This window comes from Lissotriton helveticus, chromosome 4_1, assembly GCF_964261635.1.
Source record: "Lissotriton helveticus chromosome 4_1, aLisHel1.1, whole genome shotgun sequence".
NCBI lineage: Eukaryota > Metazoa > Chordata > Amphibia > Caudata > Salamandridae > Lissotriton > Lissotriton helveticus.
Window position 1 is genome coordinate 104,660,032 of NC_136063.1, and position 21,888 is coordinate 104,681,919.

The 21,888-nt window shown below is 46.0% G+C and overlaps 1 protein-coding gene across 4 annotated transcripts in view; it reads left to right on the plus strand.

Annotated features, from left to right (window-relative positions):
• The window catches only part of NUGGC (nuclear GTPase, germinal center associated), a 1,180,213-nt gene that overhangs the window by 343,245 nt on the left and 815,080 nt on the right, over nucleotides 1-21,888 (plus strand). For all 4 annotated transcript variants that reach the window (XM_078686520.1, XM_078686521.1, XM_078686519.1 and 1 more), the window contains exon 8: nucleotides 2,658-2,886. In XM_078686520.1, the coding sequence (XP_078542646.1) occupies nucleotides 2,658-2,886 (229 nt within the window). The remainder of the gene's footprint in view (nucleotides 1-2,657; nucleotides 2,887-21,888) is intronic.

Below are 21,888 nucleotides of genomic sequence, written 5' to 3' on the forward strand. Positions count from 1 at the left end.
CATACTGCCTTTAGCCATAGTTCGATTTTGAAGAAAAATACATCTGCATTGGCTTTGTTTTGAAATGTTTTGTTTGTCAGGGTGCTAATATGTGGGTGTTCATATTTTGTAAGATGTGGGTTACTTGATTTATCCTCAAGTGCTGAGAAATGATTTGTTAAATACCTTGCCTAGGTCCCTTTGCTGAAATTTGTGTTGATGGATATTCTCTGTCAGTCCGCTTTCATGTTAATCATTCGCCAAAAGTTTACTGTGTCCTTATTCTTACTGGCTCAAGTAATCTTTGCACAGGATTCATCCTATTTTAATTTCTTGAACTCCAAAAGTTTTTTTTTCAATTTACTCCTTACTTGTTTTATTTCCATTTTTAACGTTGGGCATTGTGGAGTTATTCTTAGTTGTCGTAGCAACCTGTTCAGGAGCTTCTTCCAATGTCTCACTTCCGGGGCACCCATTGTTTTGCTGGTACCATTAAAGGCTGGGTTTTGTTGCAGATTTTCCTTGGATATATATTTAAGATACATTTTATAAATTTCAATCAGCTACGAGTAGGGTTCCCCAGATCCAGAAGATTTCGCAGAAACAGTGTTGGTGTCGACAATTTCCATTCTCTTCCAACTCGCAGCATGTCCATCATGCAACATCTTTGGATATTTGTTGAAACACTGTTAATTTGGGGTACCTGATTGCTTTCTGGGCGTTGGTCAATACAAAGCTCTTGGCTGTGACTAAAGAGTTCTATATTTTCCAGAGTATAATCCAAATGTGAGACACAACTTTCTTTTATCCTGGTCCATGCTGGTGGACTAAGGAAAAACCAAAGGTGGTGATGGACGGAGCGTTGACAATACAAACACTCACCCCCAGTCAACTGATCTGGGTTTAATCCATCACCGTTCTTTAGCTCACTCCGCCACCCCAGTTCAGACATGGCCATATGCAAATCAGTAGCGGCACTGATATCGGCCCTTCTTTGGGGCAATCGCCCGGCACGCATAGCACAGGCGAAACTATATAACAGCTGGTATGACGGGGGGATTGCACTCCCAAATCTCCAACTGTACTACTGGGCCGCACAACTTAAAGTCATAAACCACTGGATCCATATTCCCCATGAAGATCCAGCATACAGAGCAGATAGGGCGCAACTGGAGTCTAGTCGCGAAATTAGTGGGTCCTACTAAACACACAGCACTGATTTGGTACGCGGCACAAGCTCGACTGGGATGGAGAGGTGTGATAACAAAGCTGACCCCGCTCTGGGACACCAGGGCGCTGGGACAACTGCGACGATGTAAGGGCTTTTACACAGTGGGACAACATAGGTATCTCCACAGTGGGAGATTTATGGGACAAAGGAACAGTGGTGCCGTTCGCTCGGCTTCAGCAGCAATACAACCCAGGCCCGAATGAAAGATTTAGATACACGCTAATACGACACGCTTTAATGTCTGCACTCACACCAGATAAGGAACTCCCTGAAGCCTCCCCCATAGAAGACCGACTACTTACAGACTATATGGAAAAGAGTGCCACATCACTCACATACCGGAAAATACTCAATAATCTGCCAGACCACACCGGTAAATTGAAAGAGAAATGGGTTGTGGAGGTGGGTGACATGGATGACCCGGAGTGGAGAGAGGTGTTGGCAGCACCTAGGGAAGTGGGCATTTCGGCTAGGTTGAGATTAGTAAAACTCAAAATCCTACATCGAATATATTACACCAGGGTCACCTTACATAAAATGCAGAGAGCACCACATCCTTTTTGTTTGAGAGGTTGCGGGGAAGAGGGTACCTTTTTCCATACTATATGGGAATGCCCAGTAATAAGCGATTTTTTGAGGCAGGTGCTTCGCACGATATCACAGACAACAGAAACATCACTTCTACCAGAACCGAGAAGATGTCTGCTAAACATATGGGAGCCTAATGACCTCACACGTTATAGGCAGACCTGGACCACGCTGGGTCTACTAGTCGCCAAGAGAGACATTGCACAGAGGTGGGGGGCGGCGGAGGTGCCGACACTAGTTGCATGGTGTAGTAATATGGACCTAACGATGATCACTGACGTACAGTATATGCATCTAGAGGATGTCCGCGGAAATGGAATAAGATATGGGCGGCGTGGAATGCTTTCAGAGGGGACATTTGTGAATCTTTGCCAGACTCAGATGGGGATCTCTCAGAGGATGAGACAGAGGGGGAATGACGAGAGCGATGGGAGGAATAGACTGGGGACATGTTTGAGCGTTAAGTTATGCAATGTTTTAATGACTATGTGAATTATAAGAAACGTGATCTAAGTGAATAAGGAATGTAAATGAGTACTGTCTGTAATACATTTTATCGATAATGTAATAAAAACAGTTTAAAAAAAAAGTGTAAACTCATTCAAAATGCAGTTTGTGGAACAGGCCAAAGCTTTGTCCAATATTCATTGTGTACGAAGACAAGCAGTTTCCCAGATTGTAGAGAGTGGTCGCGTAGTCATGGATGATGAAAGACCTATCTGCTACCTTACAAACGTTAATATGGTGACTTGCCCTCATTTTCCCTTTTAATGCCCTCATCTGTTTAAACTCAAACCAATTCAAAATCTACAAGTCATTACAGAGGAAAGGTATTATATGTGTTTATTGTGTTTTCTAGAGACTCAATTTTAAGCCTCAAGGCCCAGACAAAGGAGCCCTCCAAGACATACATTGCTGTGGTGGGTGATACAGGATCTGGAAAGAGCAGCTTGTTAAATGCCCTTCTTGACGAAGAAGCTGTCCTGCCAACCTCTGGAATGCAGGCGTGCACTGCTGTGGTTGTAGAGATTGCTCGAAGCTCTAAGGAAAATAAATACAAAGCGGAGGTGGAATTCCTTTCTGAGGAGGTATTTGTTTTTGTTTTAAAGTAACTTCCTGATTAGGGTTTACTTTTTCAGTACTTGGCTATGATCAGAAGCAGGAATGTTTTAGAAAGTTTGTTTAATTTTACAAAACATTACTTGGAATTCTGGGAGTTTGGAAGTAAATTAATTATTGCAACAGCATATTATGGTCACACTTTTGATTGCATACAATTTGCTTTTCTCTTGAGCGAACATTCTCCTGTGAACCGAAGCCCTTCTCTTTTTCGGAACTCGTATTCAGAGAATCTATATATATATAGAGTGGCTTAAGCTTCAACTCTTAGTTGATATTCTCTACGTGTATTTGGTTGTACAGCAGTCATGTTAGATCACCTATTATGTATTTCCATTGGTAGTGCCTGTCAACCACCCCCAAAATGAGAAAAACAATGGCAAACACAATAGTTGGGTTGACTTGACTTTTCCGGTCTAAATTAGACATTTAGGCATTGTTGATACTTGTTTGAAAATGTTCTCTGTGGTGCAAGACTATGTTGTACTTATTTACGGTTTAGAAAGATGTGCTGTCCTCCGGGTGATGGTTCTCAGGAGATTTTCAAATTTTAGGATTGAATTTTATTTATTCGGACATGAATTGCTTTTTTTCGCCAGTTGAATTGTGTAGATTAAAATTCTTGGTCCATAGACCCAATGAAGTCTTGTTGGAGGTCAAACGCATAGAGATTGTGGACCAACAGTTTAGTTTCAGATTTTAGACTTTTATTTATATTGCTCCACCAGAGCCCCACCTGCCATGCCTTTAGTGTAAACAAAGCAAAACCAAAGGGGATGATGGACAGAGTGTTGAACATTGCAAGCACTCACCCTCAGCCAACTGATCTGGGTTTAATCCATCATCATTCTTTAGCTCACTCCGCCACCCCAGTTCAGACATGGCCATATGCAAATCAGTCTGACCCTGTGCCTCATGGGATCAGTCCAGCCCCAACTGCCAACCATGTCTACCCTGGACCGGAAACAAGCATCCTGGGACCGGTTTCTGTCTCACAGCCCTCATCAGGTGGTTTACAAAAAAATGGTTCTGTTGGGTAAAACAAAACGATTTCACCATGCTAATATTGCAATCCGAGATTAATGTACTCCGATAAACACAGCTCTAGGAACTAGGTACTTAACAAATAAGTCATGAAATCAAGGGATTGTACTATGTATTTATAACAGAATTACTTCATTCAGTGTACACATACATAGCATGAGTAGACTGTCAATATTAGAGTGCAATTAAGTGACATTTGTGTGAAAGGTGCTCAATTGGTGAAAAATATATACAGTGCCAACAATTTCCTATGTACAAATATATACACACATGTTTTTATGGTGGCCAGGTTTGCAACATCTATATGTATGTATATATATATATATATATATCTATCATAAAACTGTTTACTTTTAAATGTCTATGTACGCGTAGGTCAGAATGGAAACTTGAATTTCTCACTATATGTCTTAGATTATTTAACTGTCTGCAAACATGACCCCATGTCCGTCTTTCATTACATCGAGGATGTTCAGCATTCGTCTCCAGAAACCACACCTAAATTGTCACTGGTGCATAACATAGACTAACTAGCATAAAATACGATATACATTGATAATTCGATCGCCCAAATCAAGCTATGGATTGGATTTTGAGACAACCTAGACATAACTCCTCACCTGTTAGTGCTATATCTGCTGTTACCCACTTTTTCAGGATTTTCCAAAATGGCCTTCTTCTAATAATAACTTATAAATCAGGGAATTCAGTATTTTTACATAGTTCATTCAGAAACAATACCCTCCTTGTTCTCATTTGCTTGAAGCAAATCCCTTAGCAGGCAGAGAGATGGCAGAGGGAGAAGATGTAACAGAAAGAACAACAAAGAATACTAATGAACCCACTATATAATTAGAGTAACTTATTGATGATACCAGAGAAAACCTTCAAGGCTCAAATTTATTAAAAGTGCAGGAAAGTAATGACACTTATCTGGACAAAGGTGCAAGCGTTTAGCAGCCAAAAGCCGTAAATGAAGCTATATTTTTTGCAATGAGAGAGAGCGAAGGCATGGAAAATGTGGATGCCTATGAAAAAGGAAGTCAGTCTAACCTGGTCGTAAACACTGCCAGGGAAGAGATTAATTGAGAAGACAGAGAACCAAGGAGTGCAAGACACACAAATCCACAGGATGAAAGACCACTAAGAGAGACGAGGCTTGCACAAGGGGCAGATGTAAAAGGGGTAATCATCCCTGTTATAGGAGCTACTCAAATACGGACACTATTGGCCTTCAGAGCTTGGTGCACACCCCATATCAAACAAGCATTGGTATAGCCAATAGGTCCCGCTTTTGGGACCTTAGAAGTATTTAGTTATGCAGCACAATATCCTTGGTGCAACAACATCAACTGTTGCAAGGCTAAACACTTAGAAGGTCCCAAAGGCGAGACCTATTGGCCATGCAAATGCTTGTTGATAATTTGTTGGACGCTTGGGCTAAACTTTTTTCTAAAGTCCTCTGTGGACTGGTCTATAGCGCATAGGCACGATCTGGTACCTGGAGACCCGCTCTGCCTTTCTTGTCAACCTACTCCACGTAGCTTTGTGGTTCATGCTGCTACAACCTTCCCCGACATCAGCGCCGTGCCTGACGTCTGCCCAGACAGAGTCTCGAAGCTTAGATGCTCTTGGTCGCTATCTCTTTTCTGCCACCAGCTCCGCTTTGTGGACCCTCAATCCAGCTTATGTTTTGGGCTGTTTTTCTCATTTGTTGTGGGATTTGGTCTTGCACCTTCTCCCCTTAGCCCCTTATCACTCTCAGGACACTAATGCTCAGGTGGCTGAGGATGGCCGTCAGGTGGCTAAATTGCTGATTCTTTTTTTCATGGCTACCACAGATTCTGTTTGGCGAGCCATAACCCTTTTGGTAGCTTAACGCTGGCGTATCTTGCTATGCACCTCTGGCTTCTCGCTGACTCCGCTTTGCGCCGTTTTTGGGATAGTCTGAGTTGGCAATAAATCTTAATCCCAGATTGCTATATAGCCCTCTCTTCCCTAGCACTCAATCTGGCCAGGGATGGTCTCCTTCATTTCTTTTCTGTGTGAGCCGTCCTAGTGCGATGCCTGTTGTTTTTTTGTTTTTTTTCACTTGTCACCTGAGTGGCATCAGGTGCGGTGTGCCTGCCTCTGCAGGTATTTGTTTTCCCTTGCATTCTACCTTGTCGATGACAGGATGTGGTCCCTGGTTGTTTTGGGATGCTTCTTATTTTCTAGCCCTGTTTCGTTTGGACGCCAGCTGGCTGCACTTTGTTCTCTTGCTTTCTACCCAAGTTCTGATTAAGGTGTTTTCATGGTATTGTGCAGATTTACTTTTGCCTTGCTCTCTGTTGACTTGTTCCCTGTCATTAGTCTGTATGCCCTGAACATATTTCTCCATATGTTTCTGACATTTTAGTACCCCTTGTAAGCTGGATGAGGGTGCTCGGGGTCCTTATTACTCTCAATCTGGTGCCCTTATTACTCTCAATCTGGTGCCCTTTTATCCTAGTTTACGTAAGGGAAGGGGAATGGTTCTTGGCGTAGGGTACATTGTCTGGTCCTGTCCTAGATTGCGTCCCTTCTTTAACTCTTTAGGCATTAGCACCTCTTGTGCTAGTTTTCACTGTATGTGGTCAAGACGGGCTCCTGCCCTCTTTCCCCCTTTTTCCTTTTAGGCTCCATGCGGACATGCTCTGTCTGTATCTTGGTGTGGGTGGCCTACTCGGCCGACCCTTTCGCTTCTATGCCTCTGCATGGTTTGTTTTAATATGCCTCTGCCATGTGAAAGGCTGCTGTTGCTTCTCACCTTTGGATTGGGGACGTTTCTGTGACACCTCAGTTACCAACCCCACCGTATTGTTAATAGCCTGACTTGCTTTTAGACGCGCCTTCTGCCCCTTTTTCGGGGGTTTATGACTATTTTTAATTTTTAATTTCTTCTCGGACATGGGTTCCTTGACAACCCTCTCTGGGTTGATTTGTGCGTAGGTTGGTGTTCTTTACTTTCTTGTGATGCGGATACAGATTGCTTCCCTTGTACTAATGAGCATACCAATTATGAACTTGGGTGACGTCAGGATCCTCACTCACGGTGTTGCATGGCTTGTTGTCCGGGCATGTGTTCCTTTGCCCTGGCCTCCACGCTTGTTAGGCTGTAGGTACTGCCTCTCCATCTGTTACTTCGGTTCTTTGCACTCATTCTTTGATTGAGCCTTTACTTGTGGCATTTGCCTTCACATACTGTGTTCGCAGTTTTTTGTCTGCTGCTTCAGTCTCTTCTCAGTCTGATATTCTTTCTTTTAAGAATGGGTCTGGCTGTCTGATAAGGCTTTCCCTGTGTTGGCCTCGTTCAGCTTGACCCTTTTTGCAGTCCTCCATGGTGGTCTTTCTTCTCTATTGTGGAGAGGTTGTTTCTCCCCTGCTGTCATCTTTGTCCCATGCCTGATGTTGTGCCCATTTATATGTTCCCCTTTTAACACCTTAGGAGCTTCGTAAATAAACCTCCCCAGTGCTGCGCTGTCCATTATCCAGTGCTGAATTGGACGTCCAGCGGTCGCACGCAGCACTGGGGAGGTAGTGCCCGTGACGACCGTTGGCCGACGGCAGCACTTAAAGGGTTAAGCACAGTGTAAGTTTTAGTATATGTTGTGTGTGTGTGTATTTGTGTGTTTATATATATATATATGTGTGTGTGTGTGTATTGTGCGTATATAAATATATGTATATAGATAATGTATGTGTGTGTGTGTGTGTGTGTATATATATATATATGTATATATATGCATTGCATACTTCAAGAAAGCCTCCTTCCCTCTTGAGGTGTTTCCTGTGACCACACATGGTCTGTGGCCTGGGTTGTGCTCTTAATCACAATCCGTTTCTTTAACTATTGGTTGGTGCTCTCTGCATGGCTCACATTTGTGGCTCAGAGCACTGACTCATTAATTTTAGCTATTGTCCTTGGAGTTCTGCCCTGTTCACATAGCCTGGTTCTCATTACAGGAGGTGTTGTAGTAATAGGTTTATGTGGAGTGTTCTTTCCAACTCTTATTATTCTTCTGCCAGGATGTCATTTCCCATGTTTATGCTGAGTTGCAGATTCGGTTCCATAAAAGGTTCTCTACAATGCTTCTGGTGGGATGTCTTTTTTCTCACCTTCCTTCCTGGCAGAGGGTATCTCTGTCCTTTCTTATGCAGACCCTACAGCCTGCTCAAGAATCTTTTTTGGGATCAGTTTCCAGGTCCTCCTCAGGGATAGTATTGCTTGGCTATCTCATTCGAAGGTTAGGAATCTGAGGCTAGACGTCTCTATCAGATAAATAAGGTACTTACTTTCGGAATCACCTCATCTAGTATAGACAAGATGTAGCCTCAGATACCTTACCAACTAACCCATCCCCCAGGCTCTGCAAAGTGATTCTCCCTTACATCCAGATCCCTTCTATGCACTCTGTGCCTTTTATTAGTAAACAAAAAAATTGTTTGCTCTTTTTGGGCACAGTTTTTCCATAGCAGTTGCTATATGTGGCTCCACTTTCTAGCACAGAAAATAGTTTCAGAGGAAACTGGCGTCGGGCGAGGCCTTATGTGGACGATGTTGCGGAGTTATTCAACACCCTTTACTGACTCGCAAATGTACTGCTGTAGAATTGTTTCTCGAGCCAGTCTGCCACCTGGGGATAATTCAAAGGTATGGAATCTGCGGCTAGATCTTGTCTCTCCCAGATCAGGCGTTACAGAAGGTAAGTAACTTATTCGACTGATATGTTGCTTCTGGGTTGGCAGCCATCCAGGAGAGGTGGATATCAGATGCCGAGTCTTTGCTCCCTTTCAACCTTATGGAGGCGAGGGCCATCTGCTTGGAGCTGAAAGGCTTCCTTCCATCCATCAAAGGGACACTGGTATAGGTGCTCTGACAACGCTTCTGCCATGTGGTACTGTTACATACAGGGTGGGGTTGAGTCTCTGACCCTTTGCCAGGACGGCTCAACTCCAGACATGGCTGGACCACCAAGTAATATTCCTGGTGATGAGTCATTCGGTAGGATCATTGACTGCCAGGGTGCATGAGCTCAGCTATTGGCATCTAGCAGATTACAAATGGCAGCTATATCCAGAGGTGGCGCAAGGTCTCCTTTGCAAATGGGGAGATTCTTGGCTTGATCTGTACACCACTGCAGAGAACGTACAGAGCCAATCATTCTGTGCATTAGAGTTTTTAAGGAGTTTCTTTCTCAGCGACTCGTTCCATCTCGGGCGGAACTTGGGAGTCCATTCTACCTTCCTGACAATTATTATTATTATTATTATGTTTCTTATATAGCGCCTGAATCGACCCCCGAAGGGGTATCTCCGCGCTTGCCTTGGGAACCCGTCCTGGCTTTTCCCTGTGAGATAGCCCCTACAGGGCATCCCCAAGGTGAAAGCCAGGCATCCCGCCGCAGGGGGGCCGTTGTGGAGATTAAGCAAGCTTAATGCCCAGAGTTGCAGAGTGTGAACCCATGATTAGGTCAGGCACCGAAGCGAGAATTATCGAGTCCATGGACATTTGAGCTCAAGACCCTGCCGCGTCGGGAATTGAACCCTGGTCCCGGGTCTGACCTCTGCTTCAGGGTCTGCCTGCTCTAACCAGTGAGCCACACTTCTCCACAATATCACTATTGCCCCAAGTTCTCAAAGAGATCAAGACAGACCTGGCCAAAGTCATCCTAGTGGCTCTTGACTGGACACAGAGAGTATGGTATCCAGCACTCCGGGGCTTGAGCATCTGCCTTCTGATCGGGCTGCCCCTCCTGGAGGATCTGCTGTATGGTATGTTATGTTATGTTATTCCGAATTTGTTAAGCGTGCGGGCACCCAGAGGTTTCATGGCGCTAATGGTGAGGAGAGATGACAAAACAGTACCTAACCGAACGCTTGCTTGAATAACCAGGTCTTCAGTACACCCCTGAATTCCATAAGTGACATGGGGAAGGAGTTCCAGACCTTTGGAGCCAAATGAGCGAAACGACATCCGCCAAGACGTTTCCTTTTAAAGGAGGGCAGGGAGAGGAGGGACAGATGGGCAGATCGGAGATTGCTGGTCGGCTCATATTTAGTTATAAGGTTATTAATGAACTTAGGGCTTTTCCCGTGGAGAGCCTTAAAGGCCAAGCAGCCTACCTTAAATGTTACCCGTTGTGCTATGTGTAGCCAGTGAAGAGTGGCCAGCAATAGTTTCGCCGAGCTCCTTCCGTTGCTTTTGAAGATTAGTCTAGCCGCCTGATTTTGCACGATTTGCAAACGCGTGGACAGAAACTGGGGGAGGCCTAAATAGATAGAATTAGAAAAATCTAATCGGGAGAGGACCAAGGCGATAACCACCTGAATGAGGGCAGGGTGCGTGAGTAGATAGGCGATCTTCTTGATCTTACGTAGCTGAAGAAATCTAGACGAGATCACCGCTCCCACCTAGCTTTTCAAAGAGAGATCAGAGTTGATGGTGATCCCGAGGCTTTTCACAGAGAGAGATGGAGACGGAGGGGAGCCCATTGATGACGGCCAGAAGTGAGGGCCCCAGCTGATTGAGCTTTTACCCGGGAGTACCAGCTCGGTCTTCCCGGGATTGAGTTTTAAATGGTTCAGCTCCATCCACCCTTGAATGTGCAGCATGGTAGCCTGAAATTCCTCAGCGGAGTCTGTTAAGTCTAGTGGGAAAATGAGCTGAAGGTCGTCCGCATAGTTATAGACCGTAACCCTCCTGTTTTTTAAGGAGTGTAATAGGGGTTTGAGATACAAATTAAACAGGAGGGGGGACAATGATGAACCTTGCGGGACGCCGCAGGTAGTAGACAATTTGGGCGCTGTGAAGTTCTCGAGCTTAACTGCTTGGGATCGGTCGCTCAGGAAGGATTTCACCCAGCCGAGGGCCGGGCCTTGCAATCCTGCTTGTTCGACACGGTGTAATAAGATGGTATGGTCCACCGTGTCGTACGCTGCCGATAGGTCCAGGAGCACCAGGGTCTGGTGTATGCCCCTATCGGCAGCAGAACGGTTGCTTTCTCCACCCCTACCTTCGCAATCTCCACCATCAAGCTTAAAGATTGAGATGCGACAGCTGAACACCTTCGACCTTCCTCTGAAGAAGATTGATGTTATGGTGGCAGCTAAATGTCCGCCAACAAAAACTGTATTTGCCTTTCTTTGGGACACATTTGTGGTTTGGTGTTGGGCGTGCCAGATTGACCCCCTACAGGCTAAGCTGTACAATGTTTTATTATTTGTTCTGTCCTGCCAGGCAAGGCCTTTCCCCGGGCACTGTATTAGGTTATCTTTCAGCTTTTTTTGCTTGATCAGCCCTCTCTATTTAATTCACCTGTTGTGATGTGTTTTTTCGAAGCCAACATTTGTTTCCACCATCTCATTTTGGGATGCCCCGATTGGACCTCAACCATGTCCCTACTTATCTGATTTGATATTTGAGACTCTCTATAGATGGATTTTAAAGCTTCTCACCATCAAAACTGTGTTACCGCAGCATGGCATGTGAGCCAGGTTCGGGCTTTGCGTGTTAACCCACCATACACAATCTTTTTCCCCCAAAAGTTGGTGCTGCTTTTTTCTAGGACATCCTTTGTCCCAAAATCCGTTCCATATCTGCTAAATCATCACTCTTTGCTCCACCTCACCTCTCTAAGGAGAAGTTGAGGCTCCATCGCTTGAGCCCCAAAAGAGCACCCAGCTTCTTCATTGATCTCATCAGATACCACTGGGTGGATGGTCAGTTCTTCATGGAGTGAAAAAGGCAAGGCTGTGCCGAAGTGTACCATTGGACGCTAGATTGTGCTCTGCGTTAAGATCAGCTGCACATTGGCAAAGAATCAGTCTCCACAAGGGCTGCAAGCCCATTTCACCAGTGCCAAAGATGCTTCCACTGTGTTATCTCATGGAGTCCCTGTCCTATACATATGCCAGGCAGCTATGTGGTCGTCCCTCCATAAGTTCACAAATCACTAATGTCTGGATAGTCCGGTCCGCCAAGAAGGCCTCTTTGGCCGCTCAGTTCTGCAGTACTTCCTGGTTTGAGTCCATCCACAGGCGTCTCTATAGGTACTGCTATGGTATCTATTCAAAAGTTGAGGAATCTGCGGCTGGATGTCCATCAGAAGAACAAGTTAGTTACCTTTGTTAATGGTTCTTCTGGTGGAGACTTTATCTAGCCACGGATTCCTCACTGACCCTCCCATCCTCTCTGTTCTGTGTTTGAAACCTAACCTTTAATAAAGTCCCAAGTCTAGGAATCTGCACACTGTCTACCAATTTACTTTTGGGGCACATGTGTGTGGGCAAGGACAGTCTTAAGTCACCGCTCTAGAGTGACTCTTATTTAGGCCCCATGCGTCATTTCTGGCGCACAACGGCTTTAGGGTGGAGTCGCTTAACGCCACCTTCCGGCCCACAGAGATACTATGGAAGATTTTCCAGATCCAGTCTGTCGCCTGTGGATTAGGTGTGAAATCTGCAGCTAGATAAATTATCTACCCGAAAAAGCACTACTGAAGATAAACAACGTGTTCTTTTAAAACCTTGATATCAGGAATGATTTCAGCCATAGTGGTGCAATGACCCATATAATTATATCAAATAGTACTTTTAGTAAGTTTGTGTGATCAACGGCATTGAAAGCTGCTTAGTGGTCCTGAAGCACTAAGTGGCACATTATGATACCTGTGGGAGCACCACCCACAGGCCGTTGGTGGCAGTCCCACGACAAACAGCCCTTCGGGCCTACCACCACTTCAGACAGGCTACTGATCCTGACCGGCAGAGGTCAGAATCGTGATCCTGAGTGAAGGCGGTGCCTGCTCAGGCACCACTGTCAGGATCACGATGTCTATTTCCTACAGCCTTTTGAAAAGACTGTCAGAAAGACTCATTGTGTGAAGTCTTGATATAATTCTAGTTCCATGCCCTCATGTCTTAGGGTGCCCAGTTCACAGGCCTTACGTAGCGCCGCGTCTCTGCCTCTATAATTTAGTAGCTTAGCAATGATGGGTCGCGGTCTAGTGCCTAGTGGAGGCCTAGGGGCACGGGACCTGTGTGCTCTTTCTATTATGAAGACCTCCGAGAAGGTATCCCTTCCCATCAGCGTTATTAAAAGTTGGTCCACACATTTCTCCATGGGGCCTGTGTCTGTGGTTTCCAAAATTCCCATTATTCGAATATTGCATCTCCGGGATCTTGCTTCCAAATCCTCTGCTTTAGCGGTCAATGCTGTCAATTGTTTGTCTATCTTGGACTGTTTGGTGGTGATCTGGTTGTTGGTGTCCTCAGCTTCTGATATCCACCGTTCGGCCATGTCAAGTCTCTCTGTATGTCGATCCAGGTCTCCGACATTCTATCCACTCTGTGCGTTAAGGAGTCAATTTGGCTGTCTGTAAGTGCTGTTTGTATTGTGAGGAACATCGATTGGATATTGTCAGGTGGGGCACCACTAGCTGATGTCGCCGCGGGAAGGGGTGCCTGCTGGTCCTCTGCAGGATGATCCAGCGCTTTTTTTTGAATGATCGAAGTTTATCTTTGGCTGATTTTTGTCAGGTTTGCCCCTGTTTGCAATAGACTTGATGCCGCACTGCAAACACTGAATATGTTGACGGTCGTCACAGGCAGGTGGGTGTCTCTGTATCTTGACATGTCTTCTGTCATGACCCCCACACCGCCAAAGCCAACCTCCACAGAGGAATGAAGGCCGTAGCCGACTGGATGAAGGACAGCAGACTGAAGCTGAACTCAGACAAGACGGAGGTCCTCATTCTCAGACCCACCCCACCAGCCTGGGACGACTCTTGGTGGCCCACATCGCTAGGCACAGCCCCGGAACCCACAGACCACGCACGCAACCTGGGGGTCATCCTCGACTCCACCCTCTCCATGACCAGGCAAGTAAACGCCGTCTCCGCGTCCTGCTTCAACACCCTCAGAATGCTCCGCAGGATCTTCAAATGGATCCCCCCTGACACGAGAAAAAACGTCACCCAGGCCCTCGTCACTCGACTACGGGAACGCCCTCTACTCGAACAACAACGAAGCTCCTGAGACGACTACAACGAATCCAGAATGCCTCGGCACGACTGATCCTCGACGTCCCCCCCTCCGCAGCCACATCACGCCCCACCTGAGAGGCCTGCACTGGCTCCCCGTCAACCAGAAGCTGACCTTCAAACTCCTCATCCACGCACACAAAGCACTTCACAACACCGGACCCACATACCTCAACAACCAACTCAGCTTCCACACCCCCACCCGAAGCCTCCGCTCAGCCAACCTCGCCCTCGCCACAGTTCCTCGTATCCGGAAAGCCACCGCCGGCGGCAGAACCTGCTGGCCTTCAGAAGAATTCTCAAGACCTGGCTTTTCGATCAGCAGCGCCCCCCCCCCCCCCACTCCCAGCGCCTTGAGACCCTCAAGGGTATGTAGCGCGCTTTAGAAATGGATTGATTGAATGATTGATGTAGTGCAGTCCACCTACAAGTCTCATGCAGCTTCTACATCCAGATCTCCAGCAAGTGTCTCCCAATGGCCTGAGCGTCCAAGGCAGACCCCACCTCACCTGGCCAGCAGCGGCTTATCACAATCTCTTAGTGGCTATAAGGTGTCTTTTTCCTGTGCCCCCACCAGTCCCGGTCTTGAAGCTATCTCCGGGTGTAGCAGACGGAAATGTGGGTCCCAGCAGACCGCAACGTACAATTGTGCAGCTGTACGGGAAACATCCTACTTTCTCACCAGCTCTTCCATGCACACTCTAGACCGGTGCTTGGACGTCTCCGTCGCGCTGCAGGCCTCGCCAGTCCCTCAGGCAATAACTTCCGTGCCGGACCTCAGATCGCTCCAAAACTTCTCATTTGTAGCACTGCTGCAGTTGTGGTCCTAATGCGGCTTGTTAGGCATCCAAAATCGCCGTGGTTGTGCAGGGTAGGTATTATTTATGGGCCCTTCCGGAGGAGCTTGCTCAGGGTGCAGCCATCTCTTGGCTTGGCAATCTCCGCCCGCCTTCAGAGCACAACTTTGTCTTTTGCTGTGTCCTCGCTGCTGATTCCAGTTCACTTAATCTCCTTTGCCTCCCAGAACATCACCTCCCGCTCTTTGCAGCTTATATATATTCAGCTGTTCTTCGGTCCCTCTCGTAATCCTTCCTGAAAGAACTAAGTCAGAGTGCACATTTGTGATACAGCTTGCTCTGTGTGCTAAATCACCTCGAGGCCCTTCCAATTGACAAAAAATATTGTATCACTTTCAACTGTGACTCCTGAAAACATCTGCAGCTCTCTCCCTCCCCTTGTTTAAATTCGACACTAAACACTGCCAGCCCCTCTCCCTGCCTTTGAAATCTCATTCCCTGTCTTCTTCTGTCGGTTGTCAAATGGTGCTTTGCATGGGACTCTAGCTACAAACAAAAGGTTTGTTGGTGACAATCTTTCACTTTGCTAATGGTTGCCTAAATGTAAGCTACACTAACTCTACAGTGTTTTACAGATACATGTAATAAATGGGGTACGGTTTGGCTATACACTTACTTGAAAGTTTATTTATAACAAGCATTCACAAGGCAATATGTTTAGCAATGACATTATTTTGAGCTGTTGGCATTGTAAGTGTCAACGTTTTGTTTCCCCCTTTGTGAAGCATTAATCAAATGGTGTAATGCAAAATGGCAATAGCTCAACTTTGTTGTAATTGCGAAATCTATTACATTTTTACTAGTGTGAGCTTTGTATTATTAATGGTACTGACTTTTATTAATGTGAATTTTTATCACATTAATCCAATGCATTAAACATGTTAATACCGACTCATTTTGGAATAATGACGCAGAGTGGATATTACATATACCCATGTAGCCATTGCTTACGAGAGGCAAGGCTGGCAGTAAAAGAGGCACAGTTACTGCCAGGCTTGCTTCTAGTAAGCAATGACTATGCACCGCTTGCAGGTTTTTCAAAACACAAACATAAAAGGCATTGTCATTTAAAATGCCGAAAAACATCAAGTAAATGCGAGACCTATTGCTTTGCAAACCACACACAGCCTATTGAGAAGGAGTGAAGGTTGGGTGAGGGTGAACAAGGAAATAAATAGGTGGGGGTGATATTTAATAGAACAGTCTAGACTAGCATCTGCTTGCATTCGTAAAGTGTAGTGAGAGGGCCAGCTTGAGACCCAAGGGACTTTCAAAATAATATAAAATATACATAACCCCGAACACTGTAGGTACCACAGTATTAGACATTGTAGCCACGAACTCACATCCGCTCTTCCTCAAAGTGATCTCAGGAGCGTCCAGTTGTGACACAGCAGGACGCCTAGGTATGGGCAAGTTAACAGTTGTGGATAACTATATTTAACTGTAGATGTGAATGGGACCTATCTGACTTAGCTACAATCGGGGTATAAACTGAAACACTCTTTGGCTGTCATGTCATTAATTTATGTCAAAGCAGTTTTTAATGGAAATGTGTCAAAATACATGTAAAGAGTTAAAATTAAACACGTACTAAATCAACCAACTTTATAAAGTCTTAAAAAATGCTATTTACTCTATGATGTGGTACAGCGGAGATCTCCATACAGTTAACAAATATAAACACAGATCAATGCATTGCAAACAAAAGTGCATGCAGCAGAACATATCAGATAACGTGGCACGTGCTGGGCGAAAGCAGAAGAGTGTTCACGTGCCCTTGAGAGTCTGTGACAGTCTTGCAGCTGAGCTACACAGCATTTTCCATGGTTTTGGAGGGGGCAGCAGGCCTTTTTGTCCACATCCGATAACTCGCCCCACAAAAGAGTGCTTATGACTAGCAGTCTGGGAGTGGGGTGTTATTCACCCGCTCCCCCCCACCCACATAATAACTTGGCAGTGGAAGCTCTGGGCGGGGGTTTCCTTTCTTCATTGGTGACAGGGGGCCTCATGTGCTCAGAACAATCTGATCACCTCAGCCAGCACCCTAACAAACGAAGTGGGGCATGAGTGGCAGTGTGAACCAGCATAACCTTCAAAGGCCATGGGATATAAAATAATACAGCCCAGCAGAAGCATCATCGTTCTTTTTTTTTTTACTGAAGCATTTTCGGATTTGGAGGCCAGCTTTCAGAATGGAAACAGCCGGGGTACAAATTTAATCAAGAAAACCATGCACACAGTAGCAGTAGCAATTAAATCGAAGTGTGATCATCTATAGAGTTTGGCGGGGTCAGAGGACTTCATGCAATAAAAGATCTACATGTAAACGTGGGCCACAGACTGACACAACACGAAGGAAGAAGCAGCGACATGTAAAACAAGCATTGTTTTATTAAAAGCAGGAGGATGTCTGTAGTAGAAGCTATTCGGGGCAGAACAACTGGGGCAGATGCGACAGTGCACAGAAGCTCCATGGGAGGTGGCAGGTGGACACTGAAGAAACACACAGGGTTGGAGGTACGTGGAAGCAACATGGGGAGGGTGGAAGATGACAGAAGCAACATGAGGGAACGGAGAATAAACACAAAGCGTGGGGGGTAGCAACAACAGGCATAGGTGAGAAGTGCACGGCGGAGAGAAAAATAACAGGGCGGGTAAAAGCACATGCGCTACAGAGAGCAACACTATGCTGGGGGAGAGAAGCATATAGACAAATTGTAACCGCTGCAAGCAGTGAATGGAAAGCAGAAGCCAGCTGCACTCACCTCTCATGGGCTGTACATGTTCAGCCCTCCTCTGACTGCCTTCTCCCTCCACGGAGACATCTGCTTGCTGGCGTGGCCTAGCGGTAGATACCAATGACCCAGACTACGCCTTCATCTTCCGTTGCTGTTTACTTCACTCACTTGCACGTAGCAGCATTTTGGTGCAGCCAAATTGGTGTGCTTTGGTGAAATGTTAGAGAGCTACAGACTTATGAGCGGGGAACCAGTTCGAGTCAACCAGTTTGTGTCTCAGTGTCTGCTCTGTACCGTGCCTCGAAAAAATGCGCCATCAAATTAAACCATGGAAACAAAATTGCAAATACCGATCATACTGGGTATTTTTTCCTGGTATGAATGGCATTTGTAATTTTGTTCTGATGGCATATTTCCAATCCAAAGTCTGTGTCTCAGCACCAACAAATCCACAGCTCTTTGTGCTTGATTGAGGGCTCCTATCACGAGGAGGGAGGGGGAAGGCCAGAAATAGAGGCAGCGACGTAATTGTGAATAATAAAAAACAAGCTGTCGGAAACATGATCCCGCAGTGCACGCCTTGTATAGATAAGGAACTGCTTCACGACAGCCAAAAAGCAGAAGATCTAGTTTGGATGGGCTGGGCGAAAAGGAGAAAGGGCGGAAACCAAAAAAGCCTCAGTTTCAATCGGAGGCCACCATTTTACATAAACAATGACGCCAGACAATGAAAATGAGGGGCGAGATTTCAAGCCCCCTTCTTAAATCTCCTCATCCACAATATGTCTTGTAGAGCGAGCAGCGCATGCGCGCTGCAACGCTAGGCGAGACCTAAAATGTCAGGCCAATTTGATTTTGTTGTCGCAAAGGGAGTTTGTAAACAAATATCGTTTAAAACATTTTACATGAAAAACTCTCAACGTTCATTTAAGGGAGTTTTACATTTATTGCTTATCATAAATACCTAAGCAAGCAACAATTCAGGAGCTGTTACTTTCTTGTTACTAAAAATGCAATGAATTATATTTTTGTCGGTCATTCTCCACCCTGCCTTCCAACCCGAGCAGGGGCTCAGCTGGGAGGAGCATCATTTGCACTGGTGCTTTTATCAATGACTTATGCACGTGTGTAAGCATCTGTGCGAACCAATCTATATCAGCTCAGTGTACCTTAAGGCGTCCTACATAAGGATTAGAAACACATCTTACAACGAGGCAAGAGGATATATATATGTTGAATAAATGCTAAAATATCCAATATTTTACCCCAAATTCCTAGTATGTCAAACGGAAGGAATATAATGTGTATTTGACTTTGTTTCCTTAAATGCATGCGTCTACTTCATGTTTTAAAAATGTTTTAATTTCTGTGAGTTGAAGCAGCCTTTGGTGTTTGCGCATGCAACTTCCTGAAAGATCTAAGTCACTTTGCACATTTTGTGATAAAGCGTGCACTGTGTGTTAAATAACCACGAGACGCTTCAAATTGACCCCAAAAATATTGTATCACTTTCAGCTGTGACCCAAAAACACCTTTATACATAACCGAGCATAATTGGCAAATCCACTAGGTCTAACCTTGACAAGCTGTGGCATTTTTTACAAGCATATGCCACAATAATAAAAAGAAAATAAAAAAGAGAGAGAAAAAAACGTACTCCAAAGGGTGGCCGTCCTAGGCAATAAAATTTGTATTTATTTAAAAAAGTATATATAATTTCAGTAGCACAGCACATGTGCTTCCTAGCAGGCAGGTATATACATTCTTAACTTTCGTGCACATTGGAGGAAAACGACACTTACTTGCACAGGCATACACATGGAGCCATGGGTCTGCCCGCTTCAGCCGCTGGCTTTCTTGCTCTGTCAGTGATGGCATTTGCTCTTCCTCGTCGCAGGTGCACAAGGCAGGTGGAGCAGTACTCTTGTTTGCCACTGCTCTTTTTACCCTATATGTTTTAGCATCCTTGTGTGTTTAAAGTGTTTTCAGAGTACAAGGTTGCTAACTATATTTTGATGAAATGTGCATTTAAAATAAAGAGTTTTTCTGTCCCAAGCAACATACCTACCGAAAAGTACCGAAATTGTTCTCTTAAATGTATTTGTGATGCTTTTTTATGTTTCAAACCATTATTTCCTTGGACAATACTGCCACCATTAGATGGCAACATGCTTTCTTCTCCTTTGAATTTTTTTTTTTAGGGCAAATGCTCCCAATTAGAATCAATGCAATCATCACACCAGTTGCCCAAGGCCAGACCTATTGGCTCTGATCAATACTGGTTTGTATTTGTGTTTTTTATACCACACAGTCCATAGCTCATGTACAGCGCCTCCGCTTGTACTTGAATTTCGCAAGAAGCTGAAGATCTGCCTTTTTTTCAAATTAACCTCTGCCCTAGGGTAGGCACATACCTGCTCATCACCAGGACGTGCCGTGGGCTGATAGCGATATAAAAATACGGCTAACCTAACATGACATAACATATTCTGGAGCATGAACAGGAGTGTGTTGTCTAGGAAAAGCATGGGTGAAGGGTTAAAGATGCCATGATTGTAGAAACTTCTGACTCTTAGACGTTGGGGTGATCAGCGACGAGATATCGGAAGTGCATGTTATTTTTTGTGTGGAATACTTACACAGCGCATTCAACGATATGTTGTGTAGGTGTTAAACTCTCACTTTGAACCCCACTTTATTTACTGCCTACCATGATCTGTAAGGATAGGAGTGGGTGGGAGGTGTAGAAGCTGAGTCTGCTTTTGAGGTAAGCTGGTCCGGTGTTGTGGAGTGCATTGTGTGCGTGGGCGAGTAGCTTGAAGGGGATCCTCTTGTTGACGGGGAGTCAGTGTAGGTCTCTCAGGTGGGGGGTGATGTGGCTGCGGCGAGGGACGTTGAGGATGCGTTGCAGTCGTCGCAGGTGTTTGGCCAGGATTCCTGCGTAGAGTGCGTTGCCGTAGTCCAACCGGCTGCTGACGAGGGCCTGTGTCACCGTTCTTCTTGTTTCGGTGGGGATCCAATTGTAGATCCTGCGGAGCATGCATCATCACAGCACCATATCTGCACAGCATCAACTCCACATCAGTGCGCCAGCACAGTCCCACCCCAGCAGTAATTCACCACCAGCGCAGCACAACTTCAGCATCAGCTAAGTACCACATCTGCGTCACCATATCACTTCAGCACGACATCAACTCAGCACCACCACCTCAGCACTGCCTCAGCAGTGCTCAGCACCACCTCAGCATCAGCACAGCAGCACCTCCTCATCCGTGCATCACCTCCTCATCAGTGCATCACCTCCTCATCAGTGCAGCACCACCTCAGCAACAGCACAGCACTAGTGTAGCACCAGCGCAGCACCACCTCAACATCATCACAGCACCAACTCTGCATCAGTGCACCACCAGCGCATTCCCACCTCAGCAGCAGCACAGCTCCACCTCAACAGCAACTGAGCACAACACAGCAACACTTCAGCACCAGCGCAGCATCACCTGAGCACCAGCTCAGCACCACCTGAGCACCAGTGCAGCAGTTCCCACCAGCATCACTCTACACTACCTTAGCCTCACTAGGCACCAACTCAGCATCAGTCGGTACCACTGGGCACTAGAGCAGCACCCACTCCGCACCGGTGGAGCACCCCCTCAGCACCAGCACAGCTCCACCTGAACATCCACTCAGCACCATCTCAGCATCAGCACAGCACCACCTTCGTATCCGTGCACCACCAGCACAATTCTACCTCAGCAACAGCGCTGCACCACTTCAGCATCAACGAAGCACCACCTCAGCACTGCCTCACCAGCGCTCAGTACCACCACAGCTCCATCCCAGCATCAGCACAGCACTACCTCCTCATCAGTGCAGCACCACCTCCGCACCAGTGCAGAACCACTTCAGCACCAGCGCAGTTCTAGTGGAGCACCAGTGCAGTTCTAGTGTAACACCAGCGCAGCACCATCTCAGTATCAGCACAGCACCACCTCCGCATCAGTGCACCACCAGCGCAGCCCTACCTCAGCAACAGCACAGCTCCACTTCATCAGCAACTCAGCACAATGCAGCACCAATTCAGCATAAGTGCAGCATCACCTCAGCACCACCTGCATCCCACCTGCATCACTCTGCACCACCTCAGCCTCACTTGGCACAAACTCAGCATCACGTGGTACCACCTGAGCACTAGAGCAGCACCCACTCAGCACAAGTGGAGCACCCCGTCAGCACTAGCAGAGCACCACCTCAACATCTACGCAGCACCA